A 25,541-nucleotide genomic window follows, 5' to 3' on the forward strand; every position below is an offset into this window, starting at 1 on the left:
AATTGTTCTCTCGTTTTTCAAGAGTCTTGGCTTCCGAGAAAGAGAGAGAGAGAGAGAGAGAGAGAGAGAGAGAGAGAGAACCAGAACGTCGAGCAACGTTCGCATCGACGCGCTACGCGCGAATGCGCCGGCCAGGACGGGCGCAGCCCGCTGTTTCTGCGCTTATGCGCACTCGCCGTCGCGCATCGCTGGTCCAGCAGCGGCGACGACCGATCGGTGCTCCTCGTCGGCTTGCTCCTCTCGGCCGGTTATCATAGTCGAACGGTCCACGGACCGTTCGCCGATGACACTCAATATGTCTAGGACAAACTGCGCGAGTAAACAAGCATCCGTGAGTCGGATAGCGAGAATACTGCGAGGCGGAAAAGACAGCGAGGCAAAAAGGACATCTTTCCATTTCGCGCCGCTACCTGGGACGTTACACGCGTTAGTCCTGCGGACGTGCCGTTGGTGGTCGCACATTGAGAAAAAGGGATAGAGAGGGGAGGAAAAAGAGAAGGATGGGAAGCGTGCGGAATGGGAGAAGAGGAGAGAGACGGAGAGCCGATATAGAGAAGGCGCGCGTAAGAGGGAACGAGGTGGAAGAAAAAGAGAGAATGCTCCGGTGTGTAGCCTGCGGGTACACATCGCCTCGCGCTGCTCCCCCGCCAATCCGCTCGCACGGCGTGGGGCGAGTTTAAGGTAGGGGGCCGCACGACGCGTACGGCGGCGGTGGCGGTGGCGGCGGTGGCGGTGGCGGCGGCGGTGGCGGCGGCGGCGGCGGCTGCGGCGGCGGCGGCGGCGGCGGCGGCGGTGGCGGCGGCGGCGCGGCTGCCAAGGTATTAAGGTACCGTGAACCGGCGGCGCACGAGTAGTTCACTTCTGTTCGGTGTGGTGTTGCGGTGATTTTGAGGGGCCAGCTAAAGAGAGCAAGAGAGGGAGAGAAAGAGAGAGAGAGAAAGAGAAGAGAGTAAAGCGCTCGTCGGAGGGTGGCGAGAGAAGAGCCTCGTTTTCCCTTTGAGAGACGATCGCAGCTCCGGGGAGCGAGCACGTATAATAGTAACGTTAATCTTACGGTAGACTCGCGTCGGTGCAAAGTAACTAACTAATCGTCGATCGTGCGTCGAGAGAGAGGACCACGTCGTCGCATCGTCGAGCCTTCAGGGTCGTCCGCCGTCGACGACCGTGCTGGATAGGTAAGTGATCGTGACAAGTAACTAAGTGCCGGTCCTCTTTCCCTCGGCTCGATTACCGAGGGTGGACAAGTGATAAAGCGGGCTGATCGCACCTTCATCGAGATGACATCGAGTGATCAAGATCAGTGATTCGGTTGCACGCGGTTGGATAACGATACATCTTGATCGTCGTCGTCGTCGTCGTTATGGATTTATGGACTGTGATGATGTGCGCTGTCAAAGGAATGTCCCGATTTTTTAAAGTGATCCCGAGATGTGAAAGGGGAAATTTTGATAGAAATTTGCATGGAAATTTGTATGTCTTTTTTATTGCTTCGAGATGGATATTTATATCTGTGTTGCTCTGGTGACAAAATTCTATTCGTGAGACTCGTTTTGCTTTAGAGGACACGTAGAATTTTTTTTCTAGAATGCTTAATTATTTCGAAAACATTTATAAAAATAACTTGAAAAATATCTTATTTTGTTGCAAATGTAAAATTAAAATGGCAATACTTTGTTGAAATGTTATTCGCAGTACGATTATCTCATTAATATATAATTAGCAAAAAACGATCAAGCAATTAATTCGTATAAATTGATTCGCATATATCAATTGATGACTAAGAGAAGCTTAAAGAAGAGAGAACGATATATTAATCTCTTCTCTCGCGGGATAAATGGAAAGCCGAGTCCACCGAGAACCGGCCGGTGTCTAAATAATTCAAAGCGACATACTGTAGGTATGCGTGTCGAGAAGGATAGCCAGACGAACACCTCGTACAATTAAGAAACAGTGTTTGAATACCGAGTCAAACACTGTCGATGCGTGAATGCCAAGAAGGCCTCTGTTCCGGAGGATACGTAGGACCTTGAAATTTCGCGTATCCGGAAGACAATGTAATATAAAACGGGATATGAAATAACGAAATCTCGGAAAATAATATAATAAATCATTGATAAATCATCCTGCGCAAAATATTTGTTTAATTATAAGATTCCTCCAGACCATTTAAGCAAAATGTAAGAGATTACGCAAGAGATGTGTGATTCTTGTGAAAAATTTTTTCAAAATTTTTTCACTCGCAACTTGCCTTGCGTGATCGATAGTTGACAAAGTATATCAATTTTTTTTTGTTTTTTTGAACGACAATCCAGGGAGAGGGGGAAAATTTAAAAACAGGCCACGCGATCCCTATACATAATGAGTCACAGAAATACCGGGTATAGGAATAATGGGCCGTGGGTCCCCTTGCTAAAGACGAAAAATGTAAACTAGAGGAATCTATAGAGGCTTTCTTTGTATATCGGAGTGAACTACGTTCTTTCCGACGCGCGTGAATAAACGGGACATTCCTGCGGCGGATCGAATTCTCCTCCTTATCTCGTGGAAAGCATAGTGGCAACGACGACGACGACGATGACGACGAAGACGATCATCTGAAATTCTGCATGACGCGGCGCCTCCTTCCAACACGTGCAACCGCTGTTACATTCGCGGTCGAACGTTACTATTTTCCTGACGGACGCGCGATCCCGTCAAAGATGCGAGGCAATCTTGTTCCTCGCAAAAAAAGAGCGGACGCCAATCCGTCACGGTTGACGTGCGTCCGATAGCTCTCGCGACTGTAACGATCAACGTGTGATATATTAAATCGCCTTTCAACGGAAACGCGAGATTTCCAATGAACAGTTAACTCTGCATATCGATCGTAATAACGCCTTGATTCTCGCAGCTCCAAGTGCGATGCTGCATAATCATTCGCTCTATAAGTATCGCGTTTTAAATTATCCTTGCCGCCTACTCTAATTGTATCAAATCAAAGGAAATGTTTCTCTCATCATTTTAATCTTTACTTTAGTTTTACTTTTATTTTTATCCGAGATTCAATCATATTTAATTTAATATCTGTTTAACATTGACAATTAAGAGGAAGAAGATGCGAAAAGATCTGACGTGAAATTTTTCTTGAGAAAAGACGGATTCCGAGAGATCCGTGAATAAAATAAAATACCGGAAAAAATACACGCCAACAATGTACTCATCATTGAACGTTAATTAGCAAGACCAACTTGTGTCTGCAGATACGCTCGCGCGCTTGTTAGGCAGAACGACGAAAATGAAACGTGGTAATGGAGTGTAAATAAGAAACGGCGGTGGACACGCAATCTCTAGAAAGGGCAATAACCGGAAAGAGAGAATCCGAAGTTGTGTCGGTCCAACGTAAACGTGAAAGGGAATCCTTAAGCCGCTAGATGATTATTTTGCGATCAACCCGGCCGGTCGCGGCATGTTGTGTCGCGCAACTTCTTTAATACATTATTCGTTATTTCCTTAATGTATCGGTACTGTTATCCGCTACGCTTTACCCGTTTTGATTTGCTGGTGTATGTCTTTTTTTTTTTTTTTTTTCTTATGCAGAAGAAAAATCTACATTTCTGATATTATATTTACACACTACAATGTTAATACATGTTATTTTTACTCAATGATTCATTTTTTTAAATCGTTTTTGCGTTTTTTTATATTTAAATTATACTCACAACTAGATTAAAAATTATCTGGAAAACTGAATAAAATACAATATGACTCGAGTTGAGGAGTGTGTGTATATATATATATATATATATATATATATATATATATATATATATATATATATATACACGGTATTTTTCTTTATCGGATAAAAATAAATCGAGCAATATTAATTGCCCAAAATATCAAAGTGGCAATAGATTATCGTTAAATGATCCGTGAAACGTACGTGTCCTCGTGAGGCCTGTTTTAGGCCCACGCTTGACCGAGCGCTCGAATCGCACGGATATTCGCAAAACGGTAAAAACGAACGAGACGAACGGTGTGTGTGGAACGAGGCAGTGTGTATTCATCACGAGCGTACACACGCTACAATAAGTTTCAAAAGGACGAGGCGCGTGTCGGACCGTTGCCTGACTTTGAATGACGATGGCTCTCAAAGCGATCGATCGAGGTTGAGCCGATAATCTTCCCGATATAGAGCATTATAAAAAAACCAAGCAAGGTAGACGCTCCGACGGCCGTCGGCCGGTTATAAAAGGATAGCGCGTTACAAACAACGTGTATAAAAATATCGAGTAACCATCGACTTTACGATATTATAGCAAAATAAACTTGTGGATTCTTCGATCGCGTATGACATGTATGGTTTTTCCTGAACTTTGCGAATCGATCCAAGTACGTTGACCCGTCTTTTGAAATGAAATAAAGTGAGATGAGATGAAATAGGAATGTATAAAAGTATCAGTTGGATATTTGATTTTGTAAAATGCTTTCGATCTACCGTGCCGATGAATAAATCAAGTTTGACGTTCGGTCGTGGAATATGAATGATGAATTATCGGTTTTCTCTGTCTGTTACTTTGCACGACGAGTTGTGACGGGTTGTGCTCCAGACACGCAAGAATTCAAGCTCATCACGTATGAGAGCCGTGCTTCTATCGATTATCTTGCGGTAGAGGGATTTCCATTTCCTGTCGCCATTAAATAGACTATTACGCGAAACATTCGTTTAATTCTTTCTCTTTGATTGTACTTTCCTCTCGTCACTTCATTTCGTTCATTGAAAGAAACCCTCGATGTCCGAACGATTCGTCTCGATCGCGAATGTGCCTGTCCGGTCGAGTGGTTTTTATTCCGCGCGCGTTGGACCGTTCCCCGATATCGAATGCGGTTTATGAGTGCTGTCCGATAACCAGTCGTGTACTCGATAAAAATCGGCTACTCGGCCTCCGCGAGATCGGAGGGAATTTCAATGCGCGCACGAATCGTCCCACGTATGGTGCACAACCGCACGAACGGTTTTCAGAACACTAATCGATGGATATAGGCGCGGTTCCGTTTTCCCGTTCGTTCATTGCTATCGGAACATTCTTTTACCTTTTACCATTCCACAAGAATTGTTGTACAGTTTCAATTAATATGCAATTACTATTAATTAAACTTAATAAAATGGATATGAAAAGATTACATCGTGATAAAATATATGAGGAAATATTGATGAAAATTCTTATGCAATAATAAGAAATTATAACATTTTGTCTTTTTTTTTTAATACATAGTTTTTAAAAATTAATATAATTTGCGATGTGCTAATAATTATGATAATATATAATTCGGAAGAAAGACACATATAAGCAAAGATACAATTTAAAAGTATAATTTAAAAAAGGATGGTTTCACCTTTTTATACAATAAAAACCAAAATAATTAAGTTGAAAATATTTCAAGTATATTATATTTCATACAACATCGCTAAAGTATATCATTTTTTCAAAGAAAGAAACTGAGATAAATGTAAAGCGTCACATAAAGATTCGTGTTATTCCAATATTAATTCGATGGTCGAAATATTTTAGATCTATCACGAAACATAGACGAAAACAAAGGTAATCCAGTTTATATCATGGTTTAGTGAACCTGCACCGTTGACCTAGTTCCGCTAATAATGTAGGAATACCTGACGGCCGGTGCGTTGGTCGGCTGTCAGAATTGTCACCGGGGGAACCGGTCGGTGACCTGTCTGTCTCTTTCTTTTGCGACACGCGCCTCCTCGTTCTGTCTTTCGCTGTATCCTCTCTCTCTCTCTCTCTCTCTCTCTCTTTGTGAATCAACGGGTCAAGTCGTGGTAACTCGCCGACGTTTTATATCCGCCAAATAATTCGTAACGTTGACCCGGTGGCGATAAATTATAGGCGACAACACAGAATAGACAGCGCGGTATACTACCGAGGTACTTACTAACGAATGCCACGTAATACCGTGAGACATCGGCCGTTATACTAGGTGGATGGTCGTAGTTTGCAGCAGCTTGCTAGCAAACTTGGACGCTGGTGTGTCCGTTCATATCGCTCACGAATGGGAGAGGAGGAGCGATTAATGTCTGCCCGATATCGAGAATTAATCTCCATTGGTAATCGGGTTCTTGCGTGTAACGGTAAATTTTCCGTCCCGATGATCAGTCGCGCTCCCAGTTCGTTACTGTCGTGCGGTTAGTAATTAGCCGGCTAATTTGCCCGTGTGGATCACGATCGTATTATCGCTAACATTAACGATAACGCAATATGCTTCGCGTGATAATCCGAAAGGTACGCGAAAAAAGGACAGAAATTTGTTGAAAAATAGAGCGTGACCATGACGCACGGGAAATCCCCGACAGCGTCGTTTATTCGTAAACGCTCTCGTGGTCCTCCACCTATCTACTCGCAACTTCCTACGATTGTTGTCGGAATATTCGCACGATTATCTTTTGCCGCGGTAACTGAGAGAGATATTCCGGAGAGCAAACTAATCGAAAATGATGTAACGCGTAGTCACGTTCTATTTTCTTCCCTAACAATTTGTAAATTGAAAATGTGAGATTCTTTGTAAATAAATTGAGTTTCAAACCAAATAGTGGGAATAACATCTGTCATTTAATTTGATTTAAAATGTCGGTATATGCTAAAATAATCGTCCTTTTCGATATTTAAAAAAAATTTTGAATTTCGGTAAAAAACCGGTTGTTTAAATTTTAAATTTCCAGTAAATTTAAACATATTTCTTTTTCCTGTTTTTTGTCTTTATTGACGCATTTCATGAAAACGTCGCGATGAAACGTTGCATTCGAAGTTTATCGGAATCATTCGTCTTCTACGAAGAGCGGTGCGAGTGTCGGTGACACTTTCCACATTTTACTTCCTTCGGCGATTGCCCATAAAAAAAAAGAAACTGTCTCGCTTAACGAGCGCAGTCGTTAATCGTCCGCTAGTGGTAGATAGGCGAAAATCGTTCGACCGTGAAGAATGAACTCTGAAAGTCACGGCGATACCCTCGATCCATCTATTCCGCGGCGAGGAGCCACGACTGTCGCTGCGCGTGACGGCCATTCCGAGATTAATAACGTCGAACCAACTTCTCGTTCTCCCTTTCTCGTTTTTCCTCGCGAGTCTCCACGGTTTCTTCAGAGTCTTCGCGCTCCTTCGCCGCTGTAGCGAATACTATGAGGAAGAAGGAGCGAGGAGGAATGAAAAAAAGGAGAAGAAAAAAAGGATGTGGAAAAGGGGGCAAGGATGGGAAAGAGAAGAACGAGAAGGGGAAAGGAGGAGGAACTGCGGGAGGAAACGCCGGCCTAGTGGAACACGGTTTTACCTTGATGAAGACCATTTACGGAGCCTTGTAATAAGATAGTAACAGACTGCGGCCCCTCCTCGGCCGTTCTATCTCGTATGAAGGGTAGCAACGCGCGTCTTCTTCTCTCGTTCGTTTCCCTTCGTTTCCTTCTCATCCGCCGCGCATTCGCTCATTTTATTTTATTTCGTTTCGTTTCGCTGCACTTTCTAGCCTTTCCTTCGATAGATCGCGTTCGGTTGACGGAACGCGGGATACTAATTTGCCAAGGTTTTCGCGGTATCGGTTCGGAATGAAATAAAAAAAAAAAAAAAAAAAAAATCGCAAAAGAAAAACTTGTGTTTAGTAAAGATTGACTCCAAAATGTTAAGCCATAATCCTTATTCAAGTTTTGCGATAAAGACATCAGTATAACCTATCCATTTTCAATTGCAGGCACGCACTCACTAATCATATAGAAGTACTACATCTCGCAGAGAAATGATTCCCTATTATAATTGAGGTTCATTGAGAATGTAGCCAGAGAGATTGCTCGATCTTCCGAGATATCCGAGTAATCATCATACGAATGCGATTTCCACAATGACCCATCATCCGGGATATCCCTTCAGCGATGACAAGCATCCAATACATTTTTGCAACGAGAACATGACGTCGTGATTTTTTTTATGCTTTCAATATTAGCATATCGACTAAACACGCCACTGGAATAATAATTTTTGTAAAATAAAGCCACCTTGACGAGCTCTGTCGTTTCGTGAGTGCTCTCTGCGGCGATTATTTATCGTCGTTCAAGGTTGACGGTAAACGAGCATCGTCGACGAGACTTGTCGTTTCGCGAAGTTGGAGCCCACAATCCGCGCGGCTAGAAGTCGATCGGAGATCGTATCTCGCGTCTACACCGGGTAAGACAACTCCGCTGCTAACTGCGCCGGGTGGTTGCTCTCGTGGTCCGCATCGCCTCGCATCCGGTTTACCATCGTTACATTATTTCCCATACGCCTTGTCCCCTCCTCCTCCGCATCCCTTCGGATAAGACGATGATGTTTACTGCCGATTCCCCTGCGACCTCTCCATTGTACTATTTATACCGGGAAGCAAAGGTGTCCCCCTACAGCCGGGCACAGATCACAATGATGTTCTGTTGTGTAGCCTGAGCACGAGCCAAGCATAGTCGTCATGCTCTTTTGCTTCATCGATCTTTTGACACTTGAGGCTACATTTACAGCTGAATATCTTCGTAGAAACGTGAGAGCTCGAGATTCGCGAAGAATATTTTATTTCTAAATTTCCTCTTTAATCGTTTTACATTATAATTGTATAACAAATCTCGCTCGCTCATTTTTTCTTACACCATTTTTATAGAATATTAAAATTTGGTTTATGTTTCTGCAATAAAACAAATCTGATTCGTTCATGAAATGAAACTATGAAAGAATGATGTAAAGTATATATAATATTTTGAAAATTAGTTTAATTTTTAATTATAAACAATCACAAAATTATGTATTAGAAAAGTCTCTAAAAATTGCGACACTTTCTTCTGACTCTCTCGCAGGCACATTAATGCTAGCGCTTCCTAGAAGTTAAGCATCTTCCAGCAGTCGTTCATTCTGCACTTCCTTGTACTAGTTTCCTAGTCGGGATGTCGTGTCGCGTCGCGATCTGGAATCCTTGTACAAGAAATCACTATCGTGACTCTCTAAGGCCATCGAGCGTGTTACTTGGGTAAAGCCCGGGCAGAGCACAGGTGCGCGCGTCTCCTCCTGTCTAGGAACAGAATCACCGTTTTCTTCAAACTCACTTCCTACTCTCGCACCATCCTGTCATTATGGGTTCCTTCACCTCGATGTTTCGCGGAAATTTGACCATCGTGGTTACCCTTTGTGAGCATTTTCCGAATCACTCACCGTGAAAGCGACGCGACTTACAATGTAATTTCTCGCAGCTGCATTTTCATCGATGCCCGCGCAATCGCAATCGGAAAGAGACGAGGTGGACGCTCGCCGGAGGCGAGCAGAATGCTTCCATTGTACGAGTCGAGTCCGAAAAAACTTTCCCATGGCGCATCGGCGCATGTTTGCCCACCGCCGATTCCTCTCGCTAAGTGGCGTGGCACCCCTTTGGACCTGTTAAAGGGCCCCGCTTTTCCGGCCCCGTACGGCGCTGCCGCGTCGTGTCGCGTCGCGTCGCGCCACGCCGCACCCAAAGCAAACTCGACTGTGTTTCAGGGATTCCGTGTAAACGCAAGACAAACAGCGCCTTGCGCCAGCGATGAGACACCGACTTCGAGAGTTTCCCCATGTGTACACAGGCACACATCGAGGGATGAAGGAAAGACTTCTGCTCCCACGCGCGGACGATTCCGTCGTCCGCTCGTCGTCGCGGGGGGAAGGAGGGTGGGAGGGAGGGGGGGAAACGTGCTGTTATGACTGCTATTATTATTGTAATTACTCCGGGGACCTGTGTACACGCGATGCACCACGACGTATTTGCATGAGATTCTGCGCTTCTGCTGGGCGTAACCTGCGCGCCGAGATAGGCTGTGTTTAAAGGAAGGTAGCCGGATAGGGAGACTCGTACGCTTTAAGGGCTCAGTCTACTTTAACAGTAGAAAAAACTGACAATTTTTAAGATTTTTTCAATATAATAAGTATATTAGAAATTTATTTTTTTTTTTTTTTTTTTGTCTTTTACGTATGTTTTTATTGCTTTCCAAGCAGTACGTTAGTATTTTGAAATCTTGTATATTTAGAAAAATATTAATTTTAATTTTTTTGTTTCTATTCTTTTAGTACTATCCCAAAAAGTATTTTATTTAAAAAAATTCAGGTTATTCGGTCTATTGTTTTTCAAAGTAATGCGCGCTATTTTATTCAAAGTTTTATTATAATTCCGTCAATTTTGTCATTTTTTAAATAAAATTTGAAAGACATACTTTTAGAAAATATACAGAATATATATATAAAAAAAATTGATCGTTTTTACCGTCTAAAGTGGACCTTAAAATGTCGACCGCATCGAAAGATTTTCAAATCTACTTGGGAATATTAATTACTCAGGATATATTGACTGGACCGATGCGATGTAGAATTAAACTTGAGAAATCTTATAAATTCTCACACCGAGAATATTATCGTGGTAATAAGGCGCGTCCTGTTTGCGCGAGCCATTTTTTTATACCATCTTCTCGACAATTATAGATTTTTACGCGGTCTATGCGTGCTACATCGCGACATCATTGACGTCTGCTGATAATCATCGCACTGGGAAATACGTACGTTGCTTAGACTCGTTATATTTGGCAATTATTTGTCCCGTATAAGTCTGATTGTCAGGGAGCTATATGTATGTGCGACCGACAGTTTCCGCACATTCGAGCGCGTCGGCAAATATTTGCGATTACTTACTCGCGATCGTTCGCGCTTCGTGTTTCTCGATATTTCTCCTCCTCGATCCTCCCACTATACTTCGTCGAGATTCGAGATTCGAGAAGAGACGTAAAGATACGCGTCTCGAGAGTGCCGTGAGGTACATCACCGTACGCGGAATCGACATTTTGAAATGGTCGAAGGCTACCCGATTGTATAAACAAACAATTGTACAGCGTTTGTCATTTCTCGGAGATTGCACGCGCTGTGTAATGTTGCGATCAAAGTAACACATCCGGGAAAAATTTCATTTCATACTACGTAATACATATTACATAAGCTATCGCAAGTATCGGTGTGCGTTTATAAGACGAAAATTTTCTTCCGGATAGATATATACATATATAATGTATGTTTGACTGTGTTTCGCATGCTAATCTAGAAGAATGACGACGGCAAATTCCATCGACGGCGCGGCGGTGCTAGACAATCTATTTACACATATTTCTAATACGTCTTATTTCTCTCTTCATCCGAGACAATTATCGTAGCATTTCGCCATTCGGAGCAAATCGCAATCTCGTCGACGGACTTGCCACTTGTCTCGAGACTTTTCATTCGAGGAGGTGCGAAATGACGCCTAACCACAGCCACAGAGAGAGGCTAACGTCACGCGATGGATTGATGGTAGCGTTGGGCAACCGGGCAACCGGGCAACCGGGCAACCGAGCAACCGGGCGATGAAAGCTCGAGTGGAGCAGTCAGTGTTGTGCTAGAATATACCGAACGGCGGCGGCATCTTCTACCTGGATATACGGCCAAAGGACGGGGAATGTCGGTACCGCTAGTTTGCATAATAATTAATCACCGGTGCTCTCCTCATAACGGGCGATTTCCGCCGCTCCTTGAGATCGTGGCTAAGGCTATAGCAACCAATAATATCGCGGTGGCGCGGCGGTGCGGCGGTGCGGATAGCGGACGAACCGGCTTTTAGCGAAAACGCGAACAACGGTGGAAGGAAAAGAGAAAGAGAGAAAGAAAGAAAGAGAGGGGGAGGTTGCCCCGGCAGGCGCGGGAATAATCGGGTATTAATCTGCATAAAGCGACGTTCGATTCAACATCATTTGACCCTTCTATCATCTTTCGGAGGAAACGATTTTGGAGAACGATTAACATAGAGAACGCGGAAAGATAGCGTCTCTCGTGACGATTCACCTCCCTTTATTCAAACATGTTGGAATCCTCTTGGAGAGAAATGAGAATAGAAAGGAGGAGTATCAATTTGCTTCCAAATGTGCCTCAGGCTCGAGATGTCTGTTATATTAACGCAATTTATTGAGTTACCACGCCTTCGGCCGGTGTCAGATTCACCTAGCGCATTGTTCTCTCTCTCTCTCTCTCTCTTTATCCCGCTTTAGGAACGATTTTTCATCGTATACTCACCGCATAATATATCACGCGTTTTATCGGTATCGAGATGACGTTTGAGCGCAAAGCAGAATACACGGGATTAATTGAATTTCATTCCGCTGCGGGGTTAACAGGATATACTGCTTTTTCTGCCGACGCGATATTACATATACGTTTGATTAAACGGCCGCGATTATGTTCCTATGATAATTAACTGGATACCGTTGTTGAATGTTCGGAATCTTAGATCGACGATATTGTTCCACGGTAATTACGACGGCTTGTTTTACATATTCATCGACGTGCGCGTACTCGTTGAAATTTTACTCACGATCGAGCGATGTACAAAAGGATCATGGCGACGAGGCCGCTGATATTAAGTCGACCGTGGGGGATGAGTATCTCCGAAGATGTGCAAAAAAAAAGGAAAGAAAAAGAAAAAAAAGTTCTAATCGAGATTCATCGCGTCGGAATTTTCGACTCCATTAAATCGCGCGCCTTTCCAAGAATCTATCAACTCATTGGGCCATCCCGACGGTCATTATCGCGAGAGCATCATCCTGAGAGAGAATTATGCGCCTCGTAGACGCAGGGATCTCGCCGAGAGACTCCGCTCGTTGAGGGAGGGATGTGCCCGTAATTGATGGGCTTTAATGGGCTGAAGATTATAACGTACCGTGTTTTAATTACCGTGATCGTGGCGTGTCTTCCTGTTATTACGCGGCCTGATGCGAAACTGGCGCGATCGAGAGCGCGTCCTAAACTTTGTGATTACTCTCGCGACGTGGTCTCTTCCTACCAATAAATGTGACGGCGACACCATTCCGCTCGTCCCGGGATCTTCGATTAACAATTACTCGGCGCGGTATAATAATTTACCACGCACATCAGCTTTCAATCTCGCATAAACTTCTTTACGCGGTAATACACGGTTAATGTACTCTTCATCGACGTAATTGCCTCACCGGAACCAAAGTACGAGACTAATAACTCCTGTATCCCCGGACAATTTATCGCGTGGTGCATTTTGTTTATACAATGTACATCGGAAAAAGATTGGAATTTTCTATTATTTAACCTTTTATTACCATTCTAATAATTTTAATCGCGATAACGCATTTAGTTTTTTCGCAAGATTGACTTGGTGAATTTTAAATCGAGATAAAAATGAAGTGTACATCGCGCGTAATATCTTAAACACCGTGTAACTATATTCACGGAAACAATACTTAGCAACGGAGCACACGCGCAATGAAAATGCGGCGCAAGAATGGGCGCTACGTGCCGGACAAAACAGCCACTTATGGATTATCCGTGAAGAAGTCGTTGCATTCCCGAGGCCTTCCTCGTGTTTACACGAGCGTGGCATTTCTCGCTGGAAACTTGCCGCTTGTTCCGTGGGTTTACTCTCAAAGGGCCCGTTCGTGAGCAAATGGCGCAACGAACAGGAAAAGACTATCAACGTGGAAAAGGAAGCAGCAGCGTCGTAAAATCATTTGTCAACAGTTGAAGAAAAAAAAAAAAAAAAAAAAAAAAAAAAACAAAAAAGATAGGATATCACAGCTCTTGAAAATTTTATGTTAGTTTTAATATCTCGTCATTATATATTATTATATGTTTTAAAGGAAGAAAAATTAAAATTCGAATTAAATAAGAGATGCACGCCATGAAATAAAAATGAAAAGTTTTGAAATGACCGAGTGTTTAAATACCGCGGAAAGGGATAGATAAAATGAGAGAGGAACGGAAGCTGCTTAGCCTGGTGTAAATTTTTTCCAGAATGAGGAGGAAACGAAGAACGGTGTAAGTGCGTACCTAGGTTTCTCGTAGCAACTAAGAAACTTGAAAGCATGACGGGCGGGCGAGTAAGATGAGATTACACCTTCATTAGCTTTTTTTTCCTCGATATACGTCCGAGATATACGCAGGAGCTTGGACGGACGCAAAGAATTGCAAGTAACTTGCAGCCGAGTTATGCGCGCGGTAATAATGTCTAGTTAATTGCATGGTGGCTCATTGCGTACCTTACATTAGCGAGTGCAAATATAAAACTATGCAATAGTCTGAGAGAGGGAAAAGAGAGGTTTGAAAGAGAGCATGTTCAGAGCTCGCCTGTTTGGAACGAATGATGCATATATTTAACATATTTTACCAAGATTAGCAGTTATTAGTGAAATTTTATGACCGAGTAAAACGTCTTGTATTAATCTTACGAATTTGCATTAAAAGGCTAATGTTATTATTTATTTTGCAGAGTATAAATTTGCAAATATTATTTATTTAAAAACGTCGACGAAAATTAATTTCCACAGCTATTTCTAAAAAGTTATAAATATATCAAAACTTGATGTAATTGTTAGATATTTTTGAACGATGCAAATATGTATGTATTTATTCACTGCGCGTTTAGGTGGAAAAAAAAAAGCAAAAAAAAAAAGAAAGAGAAAAAACGAGGAAAATACGTATCTCGTGAAGCTGTGGACGAGGTAGAGATGCGTCGTGTTCTATGAGGTATTACGATATCGATGAAACAGGCGTATCTTGCGGTAATGCGCGTTATTACGTGCTGCCGAGCGAACTAGCGATCGATGGAACGATCGATCGATCGACAGCGAAGGGACGTTTCAATCGCGACTATTGGATGGTAGAGAGTATCACGATGGATGGCTGAACGGTTAGCATCATCGAAAACTGATTGTGAAATAAATGTACGAATCGTTAAAAACCTGATTAACTTTTAATGTTGCGGAATTCTTTTTAAATCCGGATATTTTTCATGCTAATGAGGAATTCAACTCTTTTTATGATCATATTTTAATTTTAAACAGGCTTTAACATGAATATAATTTAGAAACAAGAACTTTCAAATATTCGTCTATATATAAAATTTAAGAAATTAAGTAAATCAAGTCGACAGAGAGATTTTGTAACGTGAGTTAATAAACTCGATTATAACTTATTATATGTTAGAAAAATTTATCGGAAATTGAAAAGATTCATGACAGGATTGAACGCCTTCCAGTATTCGTAAAAAATTAGCAGAGATAAAATGAAAAATAAAATCGGGCAAGATTGCGCGCAATTCTCAAAGATCAGCGGCAGATAAAGCGTGCGATGCGAAACGAGCCTAATATGGGCGAGGTCCATTGCGCCGTTGGTCCACGAAGAGGAACACGAGGAGTCCGGGTGGTTTATCCTGCACGGCGCGTAATTCTAGCCTAGGTAGGTCTATAAATAGAGGCCGTGTACGTGTTGCTGACCTGTTGCTCGAGAGCACCCTCGTGTGAACGTCGAGGCCCTGAGTAATCGAACCCCGTTGTTCCGAGAGTACCTCTTCTCTCGCCTCTCCTCTCGTGCCGTCGCCTCACGTTCCGCCGTTCGTGCCCAAAAGCACTCGCTACGCCGAGTCGAGCCAAGACGCGCGCGCTTCGGCAGAGGTCATTAGGCGTAATGAATACCCGATGGTCCCTTACCTCGCAATATAATCGCCTCAAGGGACTCCAAACACGACCACGGGCGTTCGATGCACCAAACATTCTCGCGATAATGACCGCACCTCGTCGCGAATTTCAACGATGACCATCACGTGTAATCATCAAGGACAGATGGCCTTGTCTAACTTATGAGTTAGATGAAAAACTGATGTCGAGGATTTCTGCAAACAGCAACGGAGCCGGTTTCAAGCCAAGAGATTGCGGCTCTCTGACGATTGTGTAACAAGCCGTTCTCGCCGTTAAACTGTCCCGCTACGAGACTGTTTAGTTTACTTGGCACGCGGAAGTCGCCTCTTCACGGGTCTTAGACCACAAGAGGTTCCTCGTGCACCAAACTCGGCGTGCGACCATATCGTCTTTGCGAGAGACAAGCAAAAGAAAGAGGGAAATATAGGGAGGAGTGTGTGCGCAACACAGATGCGTTAATTGTCATAATTAACCGTGGAAGAGTTCTCAGGATTAAGCGGAACAGAGGTCGGAAATACTTCCAATGGTAGCGAGGTCATGGAACTTTATTATCGTTTTACGTTCTGTGATCCGGAGTCATTCGCCATCGACGAGTACAATAGTCTTCGATCACGCGATTCCTTCGACCTCGTTTGCATCCATGAGCTAAAAACGCGCGCCACCACTTCACAAGCAGTCGCCTCGTTTGTCGAGATTCGTCGCGACAGATAGAGCGCCGCGCGCGAATTCTTCCTCCAACTTCCTCTGTCGGCATTCAAAACGTCTTTCCTATTAACGGAACTGAAATTACGACTGTTGCATCGTGTCCCGCTAAGGACCAGAGATCATCGTACAGTACCGGCAACAAAATAAAGACCGTGTCTCTCACGATTTTCTTTGTACGCGGCTATGTAATTTTATATACTCGTTTAAAGATTCCTCGTTTATTTCCTCGACACGACGATTTTATCGATAGTTGTCTACCTCTTTCGCATTAATCAAGTCGTATTTCTACATATTAAGGTATTGAGTTGAATTAGATTACGGAAAATTGCTGTCGTTCTTTTTTTATTCAACTCTCACATCGCAATACACAGAAAACAATCTTTAATTAATTAATAAAATATTGATAAATTTTATGATTCAGAAATTTCTAACGTTAAGTAGACGTAGCAACATGTATGTATATATGTATATATGTATATGTATGTATATACGTTCGCTTGTATAGCTCTTTCAAGGACACGTTGGAGGCATTATTAATGCATGTTGGACCGACATACTGTTATGCCAATAAAGCGCTCGATGGACCAGTACTCGCGCTGTCAATTATCAGGTTTTTAGTCGTCGAAACTCGCGTAGTCCTCAAAGAAGATGAAGCAGCACGTCGGCGGCTCGAGCATCGGATATCCCTTTTACAAGAGGCGGACAGGTCCGTTATTCATTCCCTCCCGACTCGTACGATACCTACGCGAACCAAGTACCCATCTTGCCGGAAGTACGCGCATTCAGTCGCCGGCCATTTGTTGTCATAAATTATTAACCGTGCCATTACTCGCGCCCGAGACATCGTAAATAAAACAATATATATGTTGCAGTTGTACAAATCAATTTCAAAATATTATAAGCACGAGAGAGACTCTTGGCCAAGTAGACCGTACTCGCGCGAGATTAAACAGTTCCTACGGGAAAGGAAAGTACATATGTATATATACCATACTTTGTTACGTTGTTATAAATTGATATGTCGCGCGCGATCGCGCAATCAATTCTCGTTCTTTAAACTACACGTACACGCACACGCACGCGCTCACGCATACCAATGGTATTATCGAACCGCGGATTTGCATAATACATATAACGCGCATTGATAAAATTAGTTGCACGCGGCGACGACGACGACGACGCTAAAACGTCGAACGCTCTGCGTTCAATCGCTCTGTATGCAGATTTGAGCCGATTCCGACGCGTCTTTCCCCGCGGAAAGTCGGTCGATCCGACCGGCTTCAATCTGATTAGCGAACGGCACGGCGGAGTAAAACCGGGACACGGTATCCACGACGGCGAACTTCGCCCACGGTCCCCTTTTAGCGGTCTCGTACTAGTATAAGGAGTTTATTCTCAGGTGAAGGTAATCATATTCCGCGTTCCACGGTAATGGTGAACGGACGCAGCCTCCGGGCTGTAACGGAACCTCTGCCACCAGCCTGCACCCCGGCCTCTGTGTCGAGGCCCCGTGGGTGCACCTAGCTTGAGCTGCGCCTCTCCGAGCCAAACTCCTATGTTGCCGCAATTATCGCACGACCGGCTGTTATCTCTCTGGCAAGCGATGGCTCTTCCCTCCTCCCCTCCTCCCGACGATCGTTATCGTTACCATCTCGTTTCTAAGCGCGGACATAGGCGGACTAGCCTCTGAACTTGACCTAACCCCGTGACACCGACGGCCCGGTCGGCCCGGTCGGCCCGGTCGGCCCGGTCGGCAACGAACAACGCGAATACTAATAACAATTAATTTGCCGCTATCCACGATTCAATGAATGGTCCGCCATTGGCGGAAACCGCACGCGAAAAGGGATCCCGTTGCGGTTGCAGAAGCCTGATAGTGATCGTTGCTATTATTAGTACGACGAGAGATGATTACCTCAGCGTGAACGCGAGCCAGGATGTAATACGTTCGCGCGTTACCCATTCGCAGGATAATCACGACACATTAATTAGTGGATTAATTAGAGCGGAGGCGTTCGCCTTACTTTGCCGTGACGTTGAACGCACCGCTCGCTCTCGTTGTTGTTGCCGACAGCGTATCGCTACTCGTTCCGAGTTTCGTCCGACTATTTCATCGCGCGGGCGCGAAAGTAAAATCGAGCATATGCTCTCTCTTTGCTTTCATTCCGACCACGATTCTTCTTGCTTTGCTTTTTATGTGTCTCGTCAAAAATGTTTTTCACTCAATATTTTAACGTCGACGTTGAGTGCACGAGTAACCGATAATAATATTTTTAAAAGACATCTCTCTAAATAAAATCGATTTACAACATTTATATATGAATGTTTGGAATGATTTGAAGTATAAAGTATATACTTTCAGACAAGTCGGAAAATACCTCTCTACGTTTCAAGCAATTTTTCATTTAACCATCATAAAATATAATTGTTTAATCCGGGAGGGGAAAGGAGAGTTCCATTATAAGCTTGAGCCACTCGAGTTAAAGGGATCCGGAGAGTCGATGGTACGTACGTACATACATATGTAGCACGCACGATCGATGATCGCGCGCGTGCTGTTAACCGGAAGATGTCATCGCCGGCAATTACGCTCGGATCGAACGTAGATTTATCAGCGCGACAAACCCAGCGCCGGACCCTGCAACGATGCACTTGGATGCGCGTCGCGCTTTATAAACGCGATGCATCTCGAAGACACGGTGCCTTCCGTCGCGGCGCGGCCGTGTCGAGAGCGCAAGTGGAATTAGTCTCGGTTCGACGGACGCGCCTACCGCTTCTGGACGAGCAAGATGGAAAGTAATGCACCTGGCGACGAATGAGGGTGAATCGACGCAAATGCCGATCGTGCCGAAGGAATGAGACAAACAGAGAGAGAGAGAGAGAGAGAGAGAGAGAGAGAGAGAGAGAGAGAGAGAGAGAGAGACAAAGAGACGAACGCGGAACGTAATGGAGCCGGGCCACATTGTCAGACCGATATTTCCATTCATAACGCGTCATCGCACGGGTGTGTCGTTTCTGGGTTGCGAACGCGACCCGCGTGTCACGCACGCACGCACGCACCGAACGTGATACGAGAGCAGCAATGCGACTCTATCGGAAGCTACTGCGAAATAGTTGCGAAACAACAGATCAACGTAAAAATTAATTGATCAAATTATTAATTTTTACGTCAAATGAATTTTTAATAAACTTCAAGTACTATTTCAACTTTGTCAACTTAGACTTTATTTATTTATTAAAATTAACATTACGTAGAAAATCAGAGAGACAATATCTGAATTATAATTCAGAACAATATATCTATAATAATTTTTTAGTAACTTTAAAGGCTACACGCACGTGTATAGAAATGAAGAAATATTATGACGCACGTAGCGGATCGTAGAAGCGTATGGTAGAAGCAAGCGAAGGGAAATAAAAATCTAGACCATGCAAATTTAGACGTTACGAGCGTCCTGTTTTACTACCGTGAATAAAAGAAGTTACAGCTTCACGACGCAGCGTGCATTTCTCGCGGAAGAAATCTACAAGAACGACCGTCTCGAACTCTGAGTACTTTGGTTAAACATGTTAAAAACGCGCGTGTGTGTCTGTATTGACAGTATCGCGCCCATTTACCGAATTCCCCCGTTCGATGGACCGTACCGTGAATACGCAATGACGTAAGTCCCTATTGCTTATTCGTAGCGCTTTGTCGGGTTCGCAATTGGCGCGTCTCGTCGCGCTGAGAAATATCTCGCGGATTTATCCATTGGCGCGAGATTCATTACGATCGGTCGGAACGTAATTTACAACGCGGCTAGCATGAAACGAACGTTAACGAGCGAGTGCGAGTTTAGGTGTCGCGACTCTCTCACATTGCTTCTTCTTCTTCTTCTTCTTCTTCTTCTTTCTCTCCCTCTCCCTCTCCCTCTCCCTCTCCCTCTTTTCCCTTCTCCGGATTACAATGAGCTGCCGGTGGATGCGTTGCTCGGGGAAGAGGAGTGGCAAAGGGGAAATATACACGTAGGGGAAAAGATGAAGTCGACAGGTAGAAGAGAAACTACCTATGCACGCGCGTGCGCGTACCCTCTCTCTCTTTTATCTCTCGGTACCACTTTGTATTAGGCCGCTGTCGTGCTTTGGCGGCTGGTATGCGCCGCTAAAGTTTTCTTCCTGTGCGCGCGGAAATTCTTCTTATTTTTCCCTCTTCCTCATCTATCGCGTTTACCGGCAAAGTCGACGGCTTCTCCGGGGTAATCTCTTTCGGTCGACAACCTGAAGATGCGGATCTACCTCTCGCGACGGAACGACCCAACGCAAAATGCGCCGACGCGGCGCTCGATTTTACGGTGTGCTCTCGCTTGGAAATTAAACTTTTATTACAAACACATCTTTTTCGCGCGTCCCTCCTCAGTCCCTTATCAATCGAGGTCCGAGATGGCATCGTGCCGGCCAGCAAACCACGGCCAGTGCCGTGGCTAACCTGGCACAGAGGTGGGTTGATCACACACAATGTAGTCTCGTGCAAATACGCGTGCTCATTCCCACGCACCCACGCCTTTCACAGCCGGTTCGCGCTTCAGGTAGACGGACGAATCGCATTTAGCCTCCCGCCGCGACGTCGCAAGTGTTTTCTCGCGTCGCAAACTACGGCGTCTTGACTCTGACATTGTGATATATTGTACACCTGAGGGAGATTCTATCCCGACATCGATTAAATCTCGCTACAATTCAACCGCTTAACTCTCTTTTTATTTAAATACCGAATTATAAGACAGCGATATGCATATTTCGATTGATACTTATTCACGAATGCGAGATCGGTCAAACTGTTAAGATAAATCTGGTTCGATTTCAGGGTCTGTCAAGTGTCGATTTGTCAAGTCAACGCGACAATTATGTCGTAGAATGTTGAAATGCGACAAGATAGATATGATTTTGAGCCGCGTCACGATGAAATAGATAAGCGTACAATGGTTCGTTGGATTTTTTTACACGTATGTAAATAACGCAAAAAATTCGCAAAGCTGTCTGAGAAGGTTTAACTTCTCAGCTATAAGCTATACAATCTATAGCTATAAACAGATACAATCAGAATGATTGCATTTGTCACGTAATGCAGAAGAGATGATCGATAAAGATGCTATCCATGTTTACGTTTCGAAACGTTTTAATATTATTCACTTGATGGCGATTCAATTAATAATTAATTCATTCATTTAATATTTAAAAATAATCTCATGCGATCTCAAGTATTTACATTTACATTTACATTTACATTTAAATACAAATAAGATATATATTGTCAAGGAAATGTTCTATCTTATAAGTAACATAATTTTATCTGACTTTTATGGTTTAAATAAATTTCATGGAGAGAGATTGGTTTTGAATTTGATTATTATGTACAAGACAACATTATCAGAGACTTGAAGCTTATAGTTTATATTTACACGAATAATATAAATTAATGAAAGCATTATTTATGTGTTTTAGGGTACGGAAGAAGAGTGCCGACATGTCGGCGTTGAACGCCGCGCTTTGTAGACGCGGGATAATCCTCTGGCTGGCCGCCGTCCTACTGCTGGCATCACGATCCACGCATTCTGGTGAGTTTTTGCAGAAATACCTCGGTACTCGGTACTCGGTACTCGGTACTCGGTACGCTTCTATCTTCCTTTCTTTCGTCTGGCTCCGACGCCTCGGACACGCTTGAGCCGCCGTACAAAACGTGAGTCATTTATTTGATAGAAGGACCGTAAACGCGCGGACTCCCACGAGAGGAAATGGGAGGTATAGCCAGGGAAGAAATATTTTCGCTCGTCCGAAGACGCGATCGGATTATCTCTGCTCCGGCCAGAAGCAGCGGATTACGATCCGGATACATTCCGCAATCCATCCATAAATGTACAGCAAAATATGCTATGGATCGTGGACGTAAAAAAAAAAAAAAAAAAAAAAAAAAAAGAAAAAAACGCTTTTGTTTCCATCAATATTGTGTTTACACTCTTTCACGATCCACGGAGAACGTCGACAAGAAGTCGGGTATTGCGGTAATAGAGAGCAAAGAGAGTAAAAGTAATTTCGCTGAAGATGAGATTAGCCCTTCTCGAGTATGTTTTGTCGATAGAAATTTACGATAGAATCTAGTTTTTTTCAAACGACCTAAAAAAAAAAAAAATAAATAAATAAGGCACGTTTCTCTATCGAAGCACGCTCTTCGGTAGATAGAGTCAAGTGCCGCGTCATTTCTCGAGATTACAAAAGAGACGCGAGAAGAGAGAGAGAGAGAGAGAGAGAGAGAGAGAGAGAGAGAGAGAGAGAGAGAGGTCTAAATCGAGCGTAAATGTGTATGCCGTGCGTTGAAATTAATTTCTGAAAATCAGAAAGAGAGTCGGAGAGAGACGAACACTTCCGCGATCGTTCTTTCTTCGTATTCTGCCGGTGTGACTAACGCATAGTCTGCCGGCCAATGTTTGAATGAGCGAGCCACGTTCTGTCAGGCCGTCGAACCTATCCGCGTGCGCCTCCCTTCTTCTTCGGCGACGGAGAGAGAGAGAGAGAGAGAGAGAGAGAGAGAGAGAGAGAGAGAGAGAGAGAGAGAGAGAGAGAGAGAGAGAGAGAGAGAGAGAGAGAGAACATTACCTCATAATGCTCACCTCTGGCACCGACTGTGTCGGGGCCCAAGGTGCTTTCCCATGGACCTGGCACACCATATTCGTTCTCAGGTCGCCTTCGGGCGGTCGGTCGCGTCTCCTTCCTATCCTCGTGAGACCTCGTTCCGCGAAGTATCGCGCGAAGCTTCTTTTCTTTACGTCGAGCAGGTTTCGAACGGTACGCCTCTCTGGATCCCCATCGATTTCTGCCTCCGATATCAGAGGACGATCCAATTGAGCAGATCATAAATTGTCGCGTCATAACTTATCTTTGGTGAAGAAAAACGGCAGTAGGTAGTACGAGATTATATCGCGCGCGCGATTGACCGCAATTTCGTAAAACGTATTTCAACACCGATCGAAAGAAAAAAGATTCATCGCTCTCGTAATTCGAGAAAGTAATTTTTCTTGCGGTCGAGGAAAAAAGATACGCAAAGAAGTCGAATCTATTTCGCGTCAACCACTCATGATGATCAATCGATCGATCGATAGATAGAGGAACGTTCTCGGAAATACACGATACGGCCGCGTGCAAAAACGTTGCATCGTCAATGAAGGCTTATTGAGGATGCGTCAGTTTTGCTTCTCCCCTTCATCAATCGGCCGTCGGTGCTTCAACGAAGAGCAGGTGTGGTTAAATGGACGGGATCGATTGAATTCCGCGACTCGCTCGACGTGTCTTCTCTCTCTTCTCTTTTTTTCCACCCCGGCAATAGCCTGGCGATTCTGTGACTCTTTCTCTCCCGTGTACTCGTATCTTTTTTTTTTTTTTTTTTTTCGTTTCTCGAACTTTTCTCGAACAGACAGCAAGGACGATCGAGATCGACGCGTTCGATCACTGACGATTCATCAGACGACGGACAAGTTTTACTGGATTATGTATCTTCCTTGTGACAGCGGGCATTTGTGCGAGACGTTCGCATTCAAAGGAAATCAGAAACATTACCGACTTTGCTAAGCAACAGGTTTTTACTGCAAAAAAAAATGTATTCGTCATTTTGTAACATCCTTCTCGGATCTGTCGTTTTGAGATTATCGGAATCTACTGGATATATCAGATTGCATTACGCTAGAAAATTATGAGCGACGCTCACCCTTTGCAATTTCTCGTGCCCGCATCAAGTTGTTACATGTTTACGCGGTGTCATTATTATGCGCGACAAGAAATACGACAGTTGGTACAGCTGGTATCATAGATATTACTTTAGTAAGATACAAAATTATTACACCGTCTCGTTAATTTATTTTATTCTTCTCTCTTTCCATCTCATTTGCAATTTAAATAAAAAATGATTCCTTACATTAGCTTCAAAGAAAAGAAAAAAAAATACGACAGAAAAAACTTTAAGATACAAGCAGAGAAAAATCAATTTCGGAATTCCATCTAGAAACGATCTTTTCCGTCGATGACGGAAGATAAAACAAAAAAAAAAAAAAAAAAAAAAAAAAAGATGCGTCTTGGCACACAACTGTCCATTGGCATAGCGGTTCCTCCGCGGCTGCAACAACGCGATGCTGTGTGAATTCTGGTCAAACCTGTAAGCCCCGAGGTGTAGTCAGTCTCGGCGTGCCCACGTCGGGATGTCACTGACCGCGTACCTCACCGTTCGCCACTTACGGTCCACGTACGTCGTCCGCCACGGGGTCGCACCTGACCCCTGAGGCGTTCCATATTTATGCCTAATGCCTGGCAAAGTGTCGTTATCGTCAAGCATCATCAGATTCTCTCGCGGCGAGCCCGTTGCGGAAGAGAATCCGGATAGCGCAGCCGGAGTGCATAAAAATGCGCCGAGATATATGTGATGTGGGATCGCGTACAGTTACGCGTCTATTAAGTGTACTCGAATATTCCACGTGAAACGTGATTGTACAAGCCGATCGACAAGTGTGTGTGTGTGTCTGCAAAAGACTTTTGTACGTTTGGAAAAAAATTACGGATCTAATCTCTCAATTTTACAATTAAATCGAATTGTTCGAGATGTATGAATCTGTCATAAAGTCTCGTAGTGGCCGGGAGCGGAACAATGAGGGTTTTGAGGTGACTCGATCTAATGCGTTTTTAATAGCGAGTGCGAATACATTTCGCGCCATCAATTCAGACGAGGAGAGGGCTCTCGCGAGATAAGAGGGTATAGAAAGGATCTGTTGTAACCGGTACATAGTAAAAGAGGCTCCACTCTCTCGTCCTCTTCCGAGCTCTCTTCTCCTCCCTTGTCTGTGTACCTTCTTGACTACTTACCGAGATGGCGAGGTCAGCGGCGGTCATCCGACGAAGGATATAACGGAACGCGTGGGTGCAACGTCAGCGTGACATGGATTAAATCGGCCGTGTTAATCCATTTTGAAAGAAAAAAAATGGGGATGTTTCGCTTTCGCGCAGAGTAATTTAAGGGCGGATATCACGCGGATACCACGCGTTTAATGGCCGCTATAGAGCCCCAACATACGGGTACGCGGACATTCTCGTGCAGCGAAGTGAATCGCAGTTCAGAGATCTCGAGTCTCTTATCGGAAACGAGCGTTTCTTTCGTCCGGGAATTATTCTCATTACCGGACCTAACGGCGCGCGGACTCGCCTCATAATATAGGAAGTGGCAATGAACTCGATCCCGCGATTGGGAGGATATAATTTATGATTGTCCTCGAGAGAGGAA

The 25,541-nt window shown here is 43.9% G+C and overlaps 1 protein-coding gene and 1 long non-coding RNA gene across 2 annotated transcripts in view; one reads left to right on the top strand and one right to left on the bottom strand.

The window, feature by feature from the left end:
* The window catches only part of LOC140667872 (uncharacterized), a 248,724-nt gene that overhangs the window by 26,625 nt on the left and 196,558 nt on the right, over positions 1 to 25,541 (bottom strand). The gene's annotated exons all lie outside the window — the stretch shown is intronic.
* Positions 845 to 25,541, top strand: part of LOC140667857 (uncharacterized) — a 40,270-nt gene continuing 15,573 nt past the window's right edge. Inside the window, exons 1-2 of the mRNA XM_072896147.1 lie at positions 845 to 1,175; positions 21,728 to 21,840. Of these exons, the coding sequence (XP_072752248.1) occupies positions 21,750 to 21,840 (91 nt within the window). The 5' untranslated portion in view covers positions 845 to 1,175; positions 21,728 to 21,749. The remainder of the gene's footprint in view (positions 1,176 to 21,727; positions 21,841 to 25,541) is intronic.

Source organism: Anoplolepis gracilipes, chromosome 7, assembly GCF_047496725.1.
Source record: "Anoplolepis gracilipes chromosome 7, ASM4749672v1, whole genome shotgun sequence".
Taxonomy (NCBI): domain Eukaryota; kingdom Metazoa; phylum Arthropoda; class Insecta; order Hymenoptera; family Formicidae; genus Anoplolepis; species Anoplolepis gracilipes.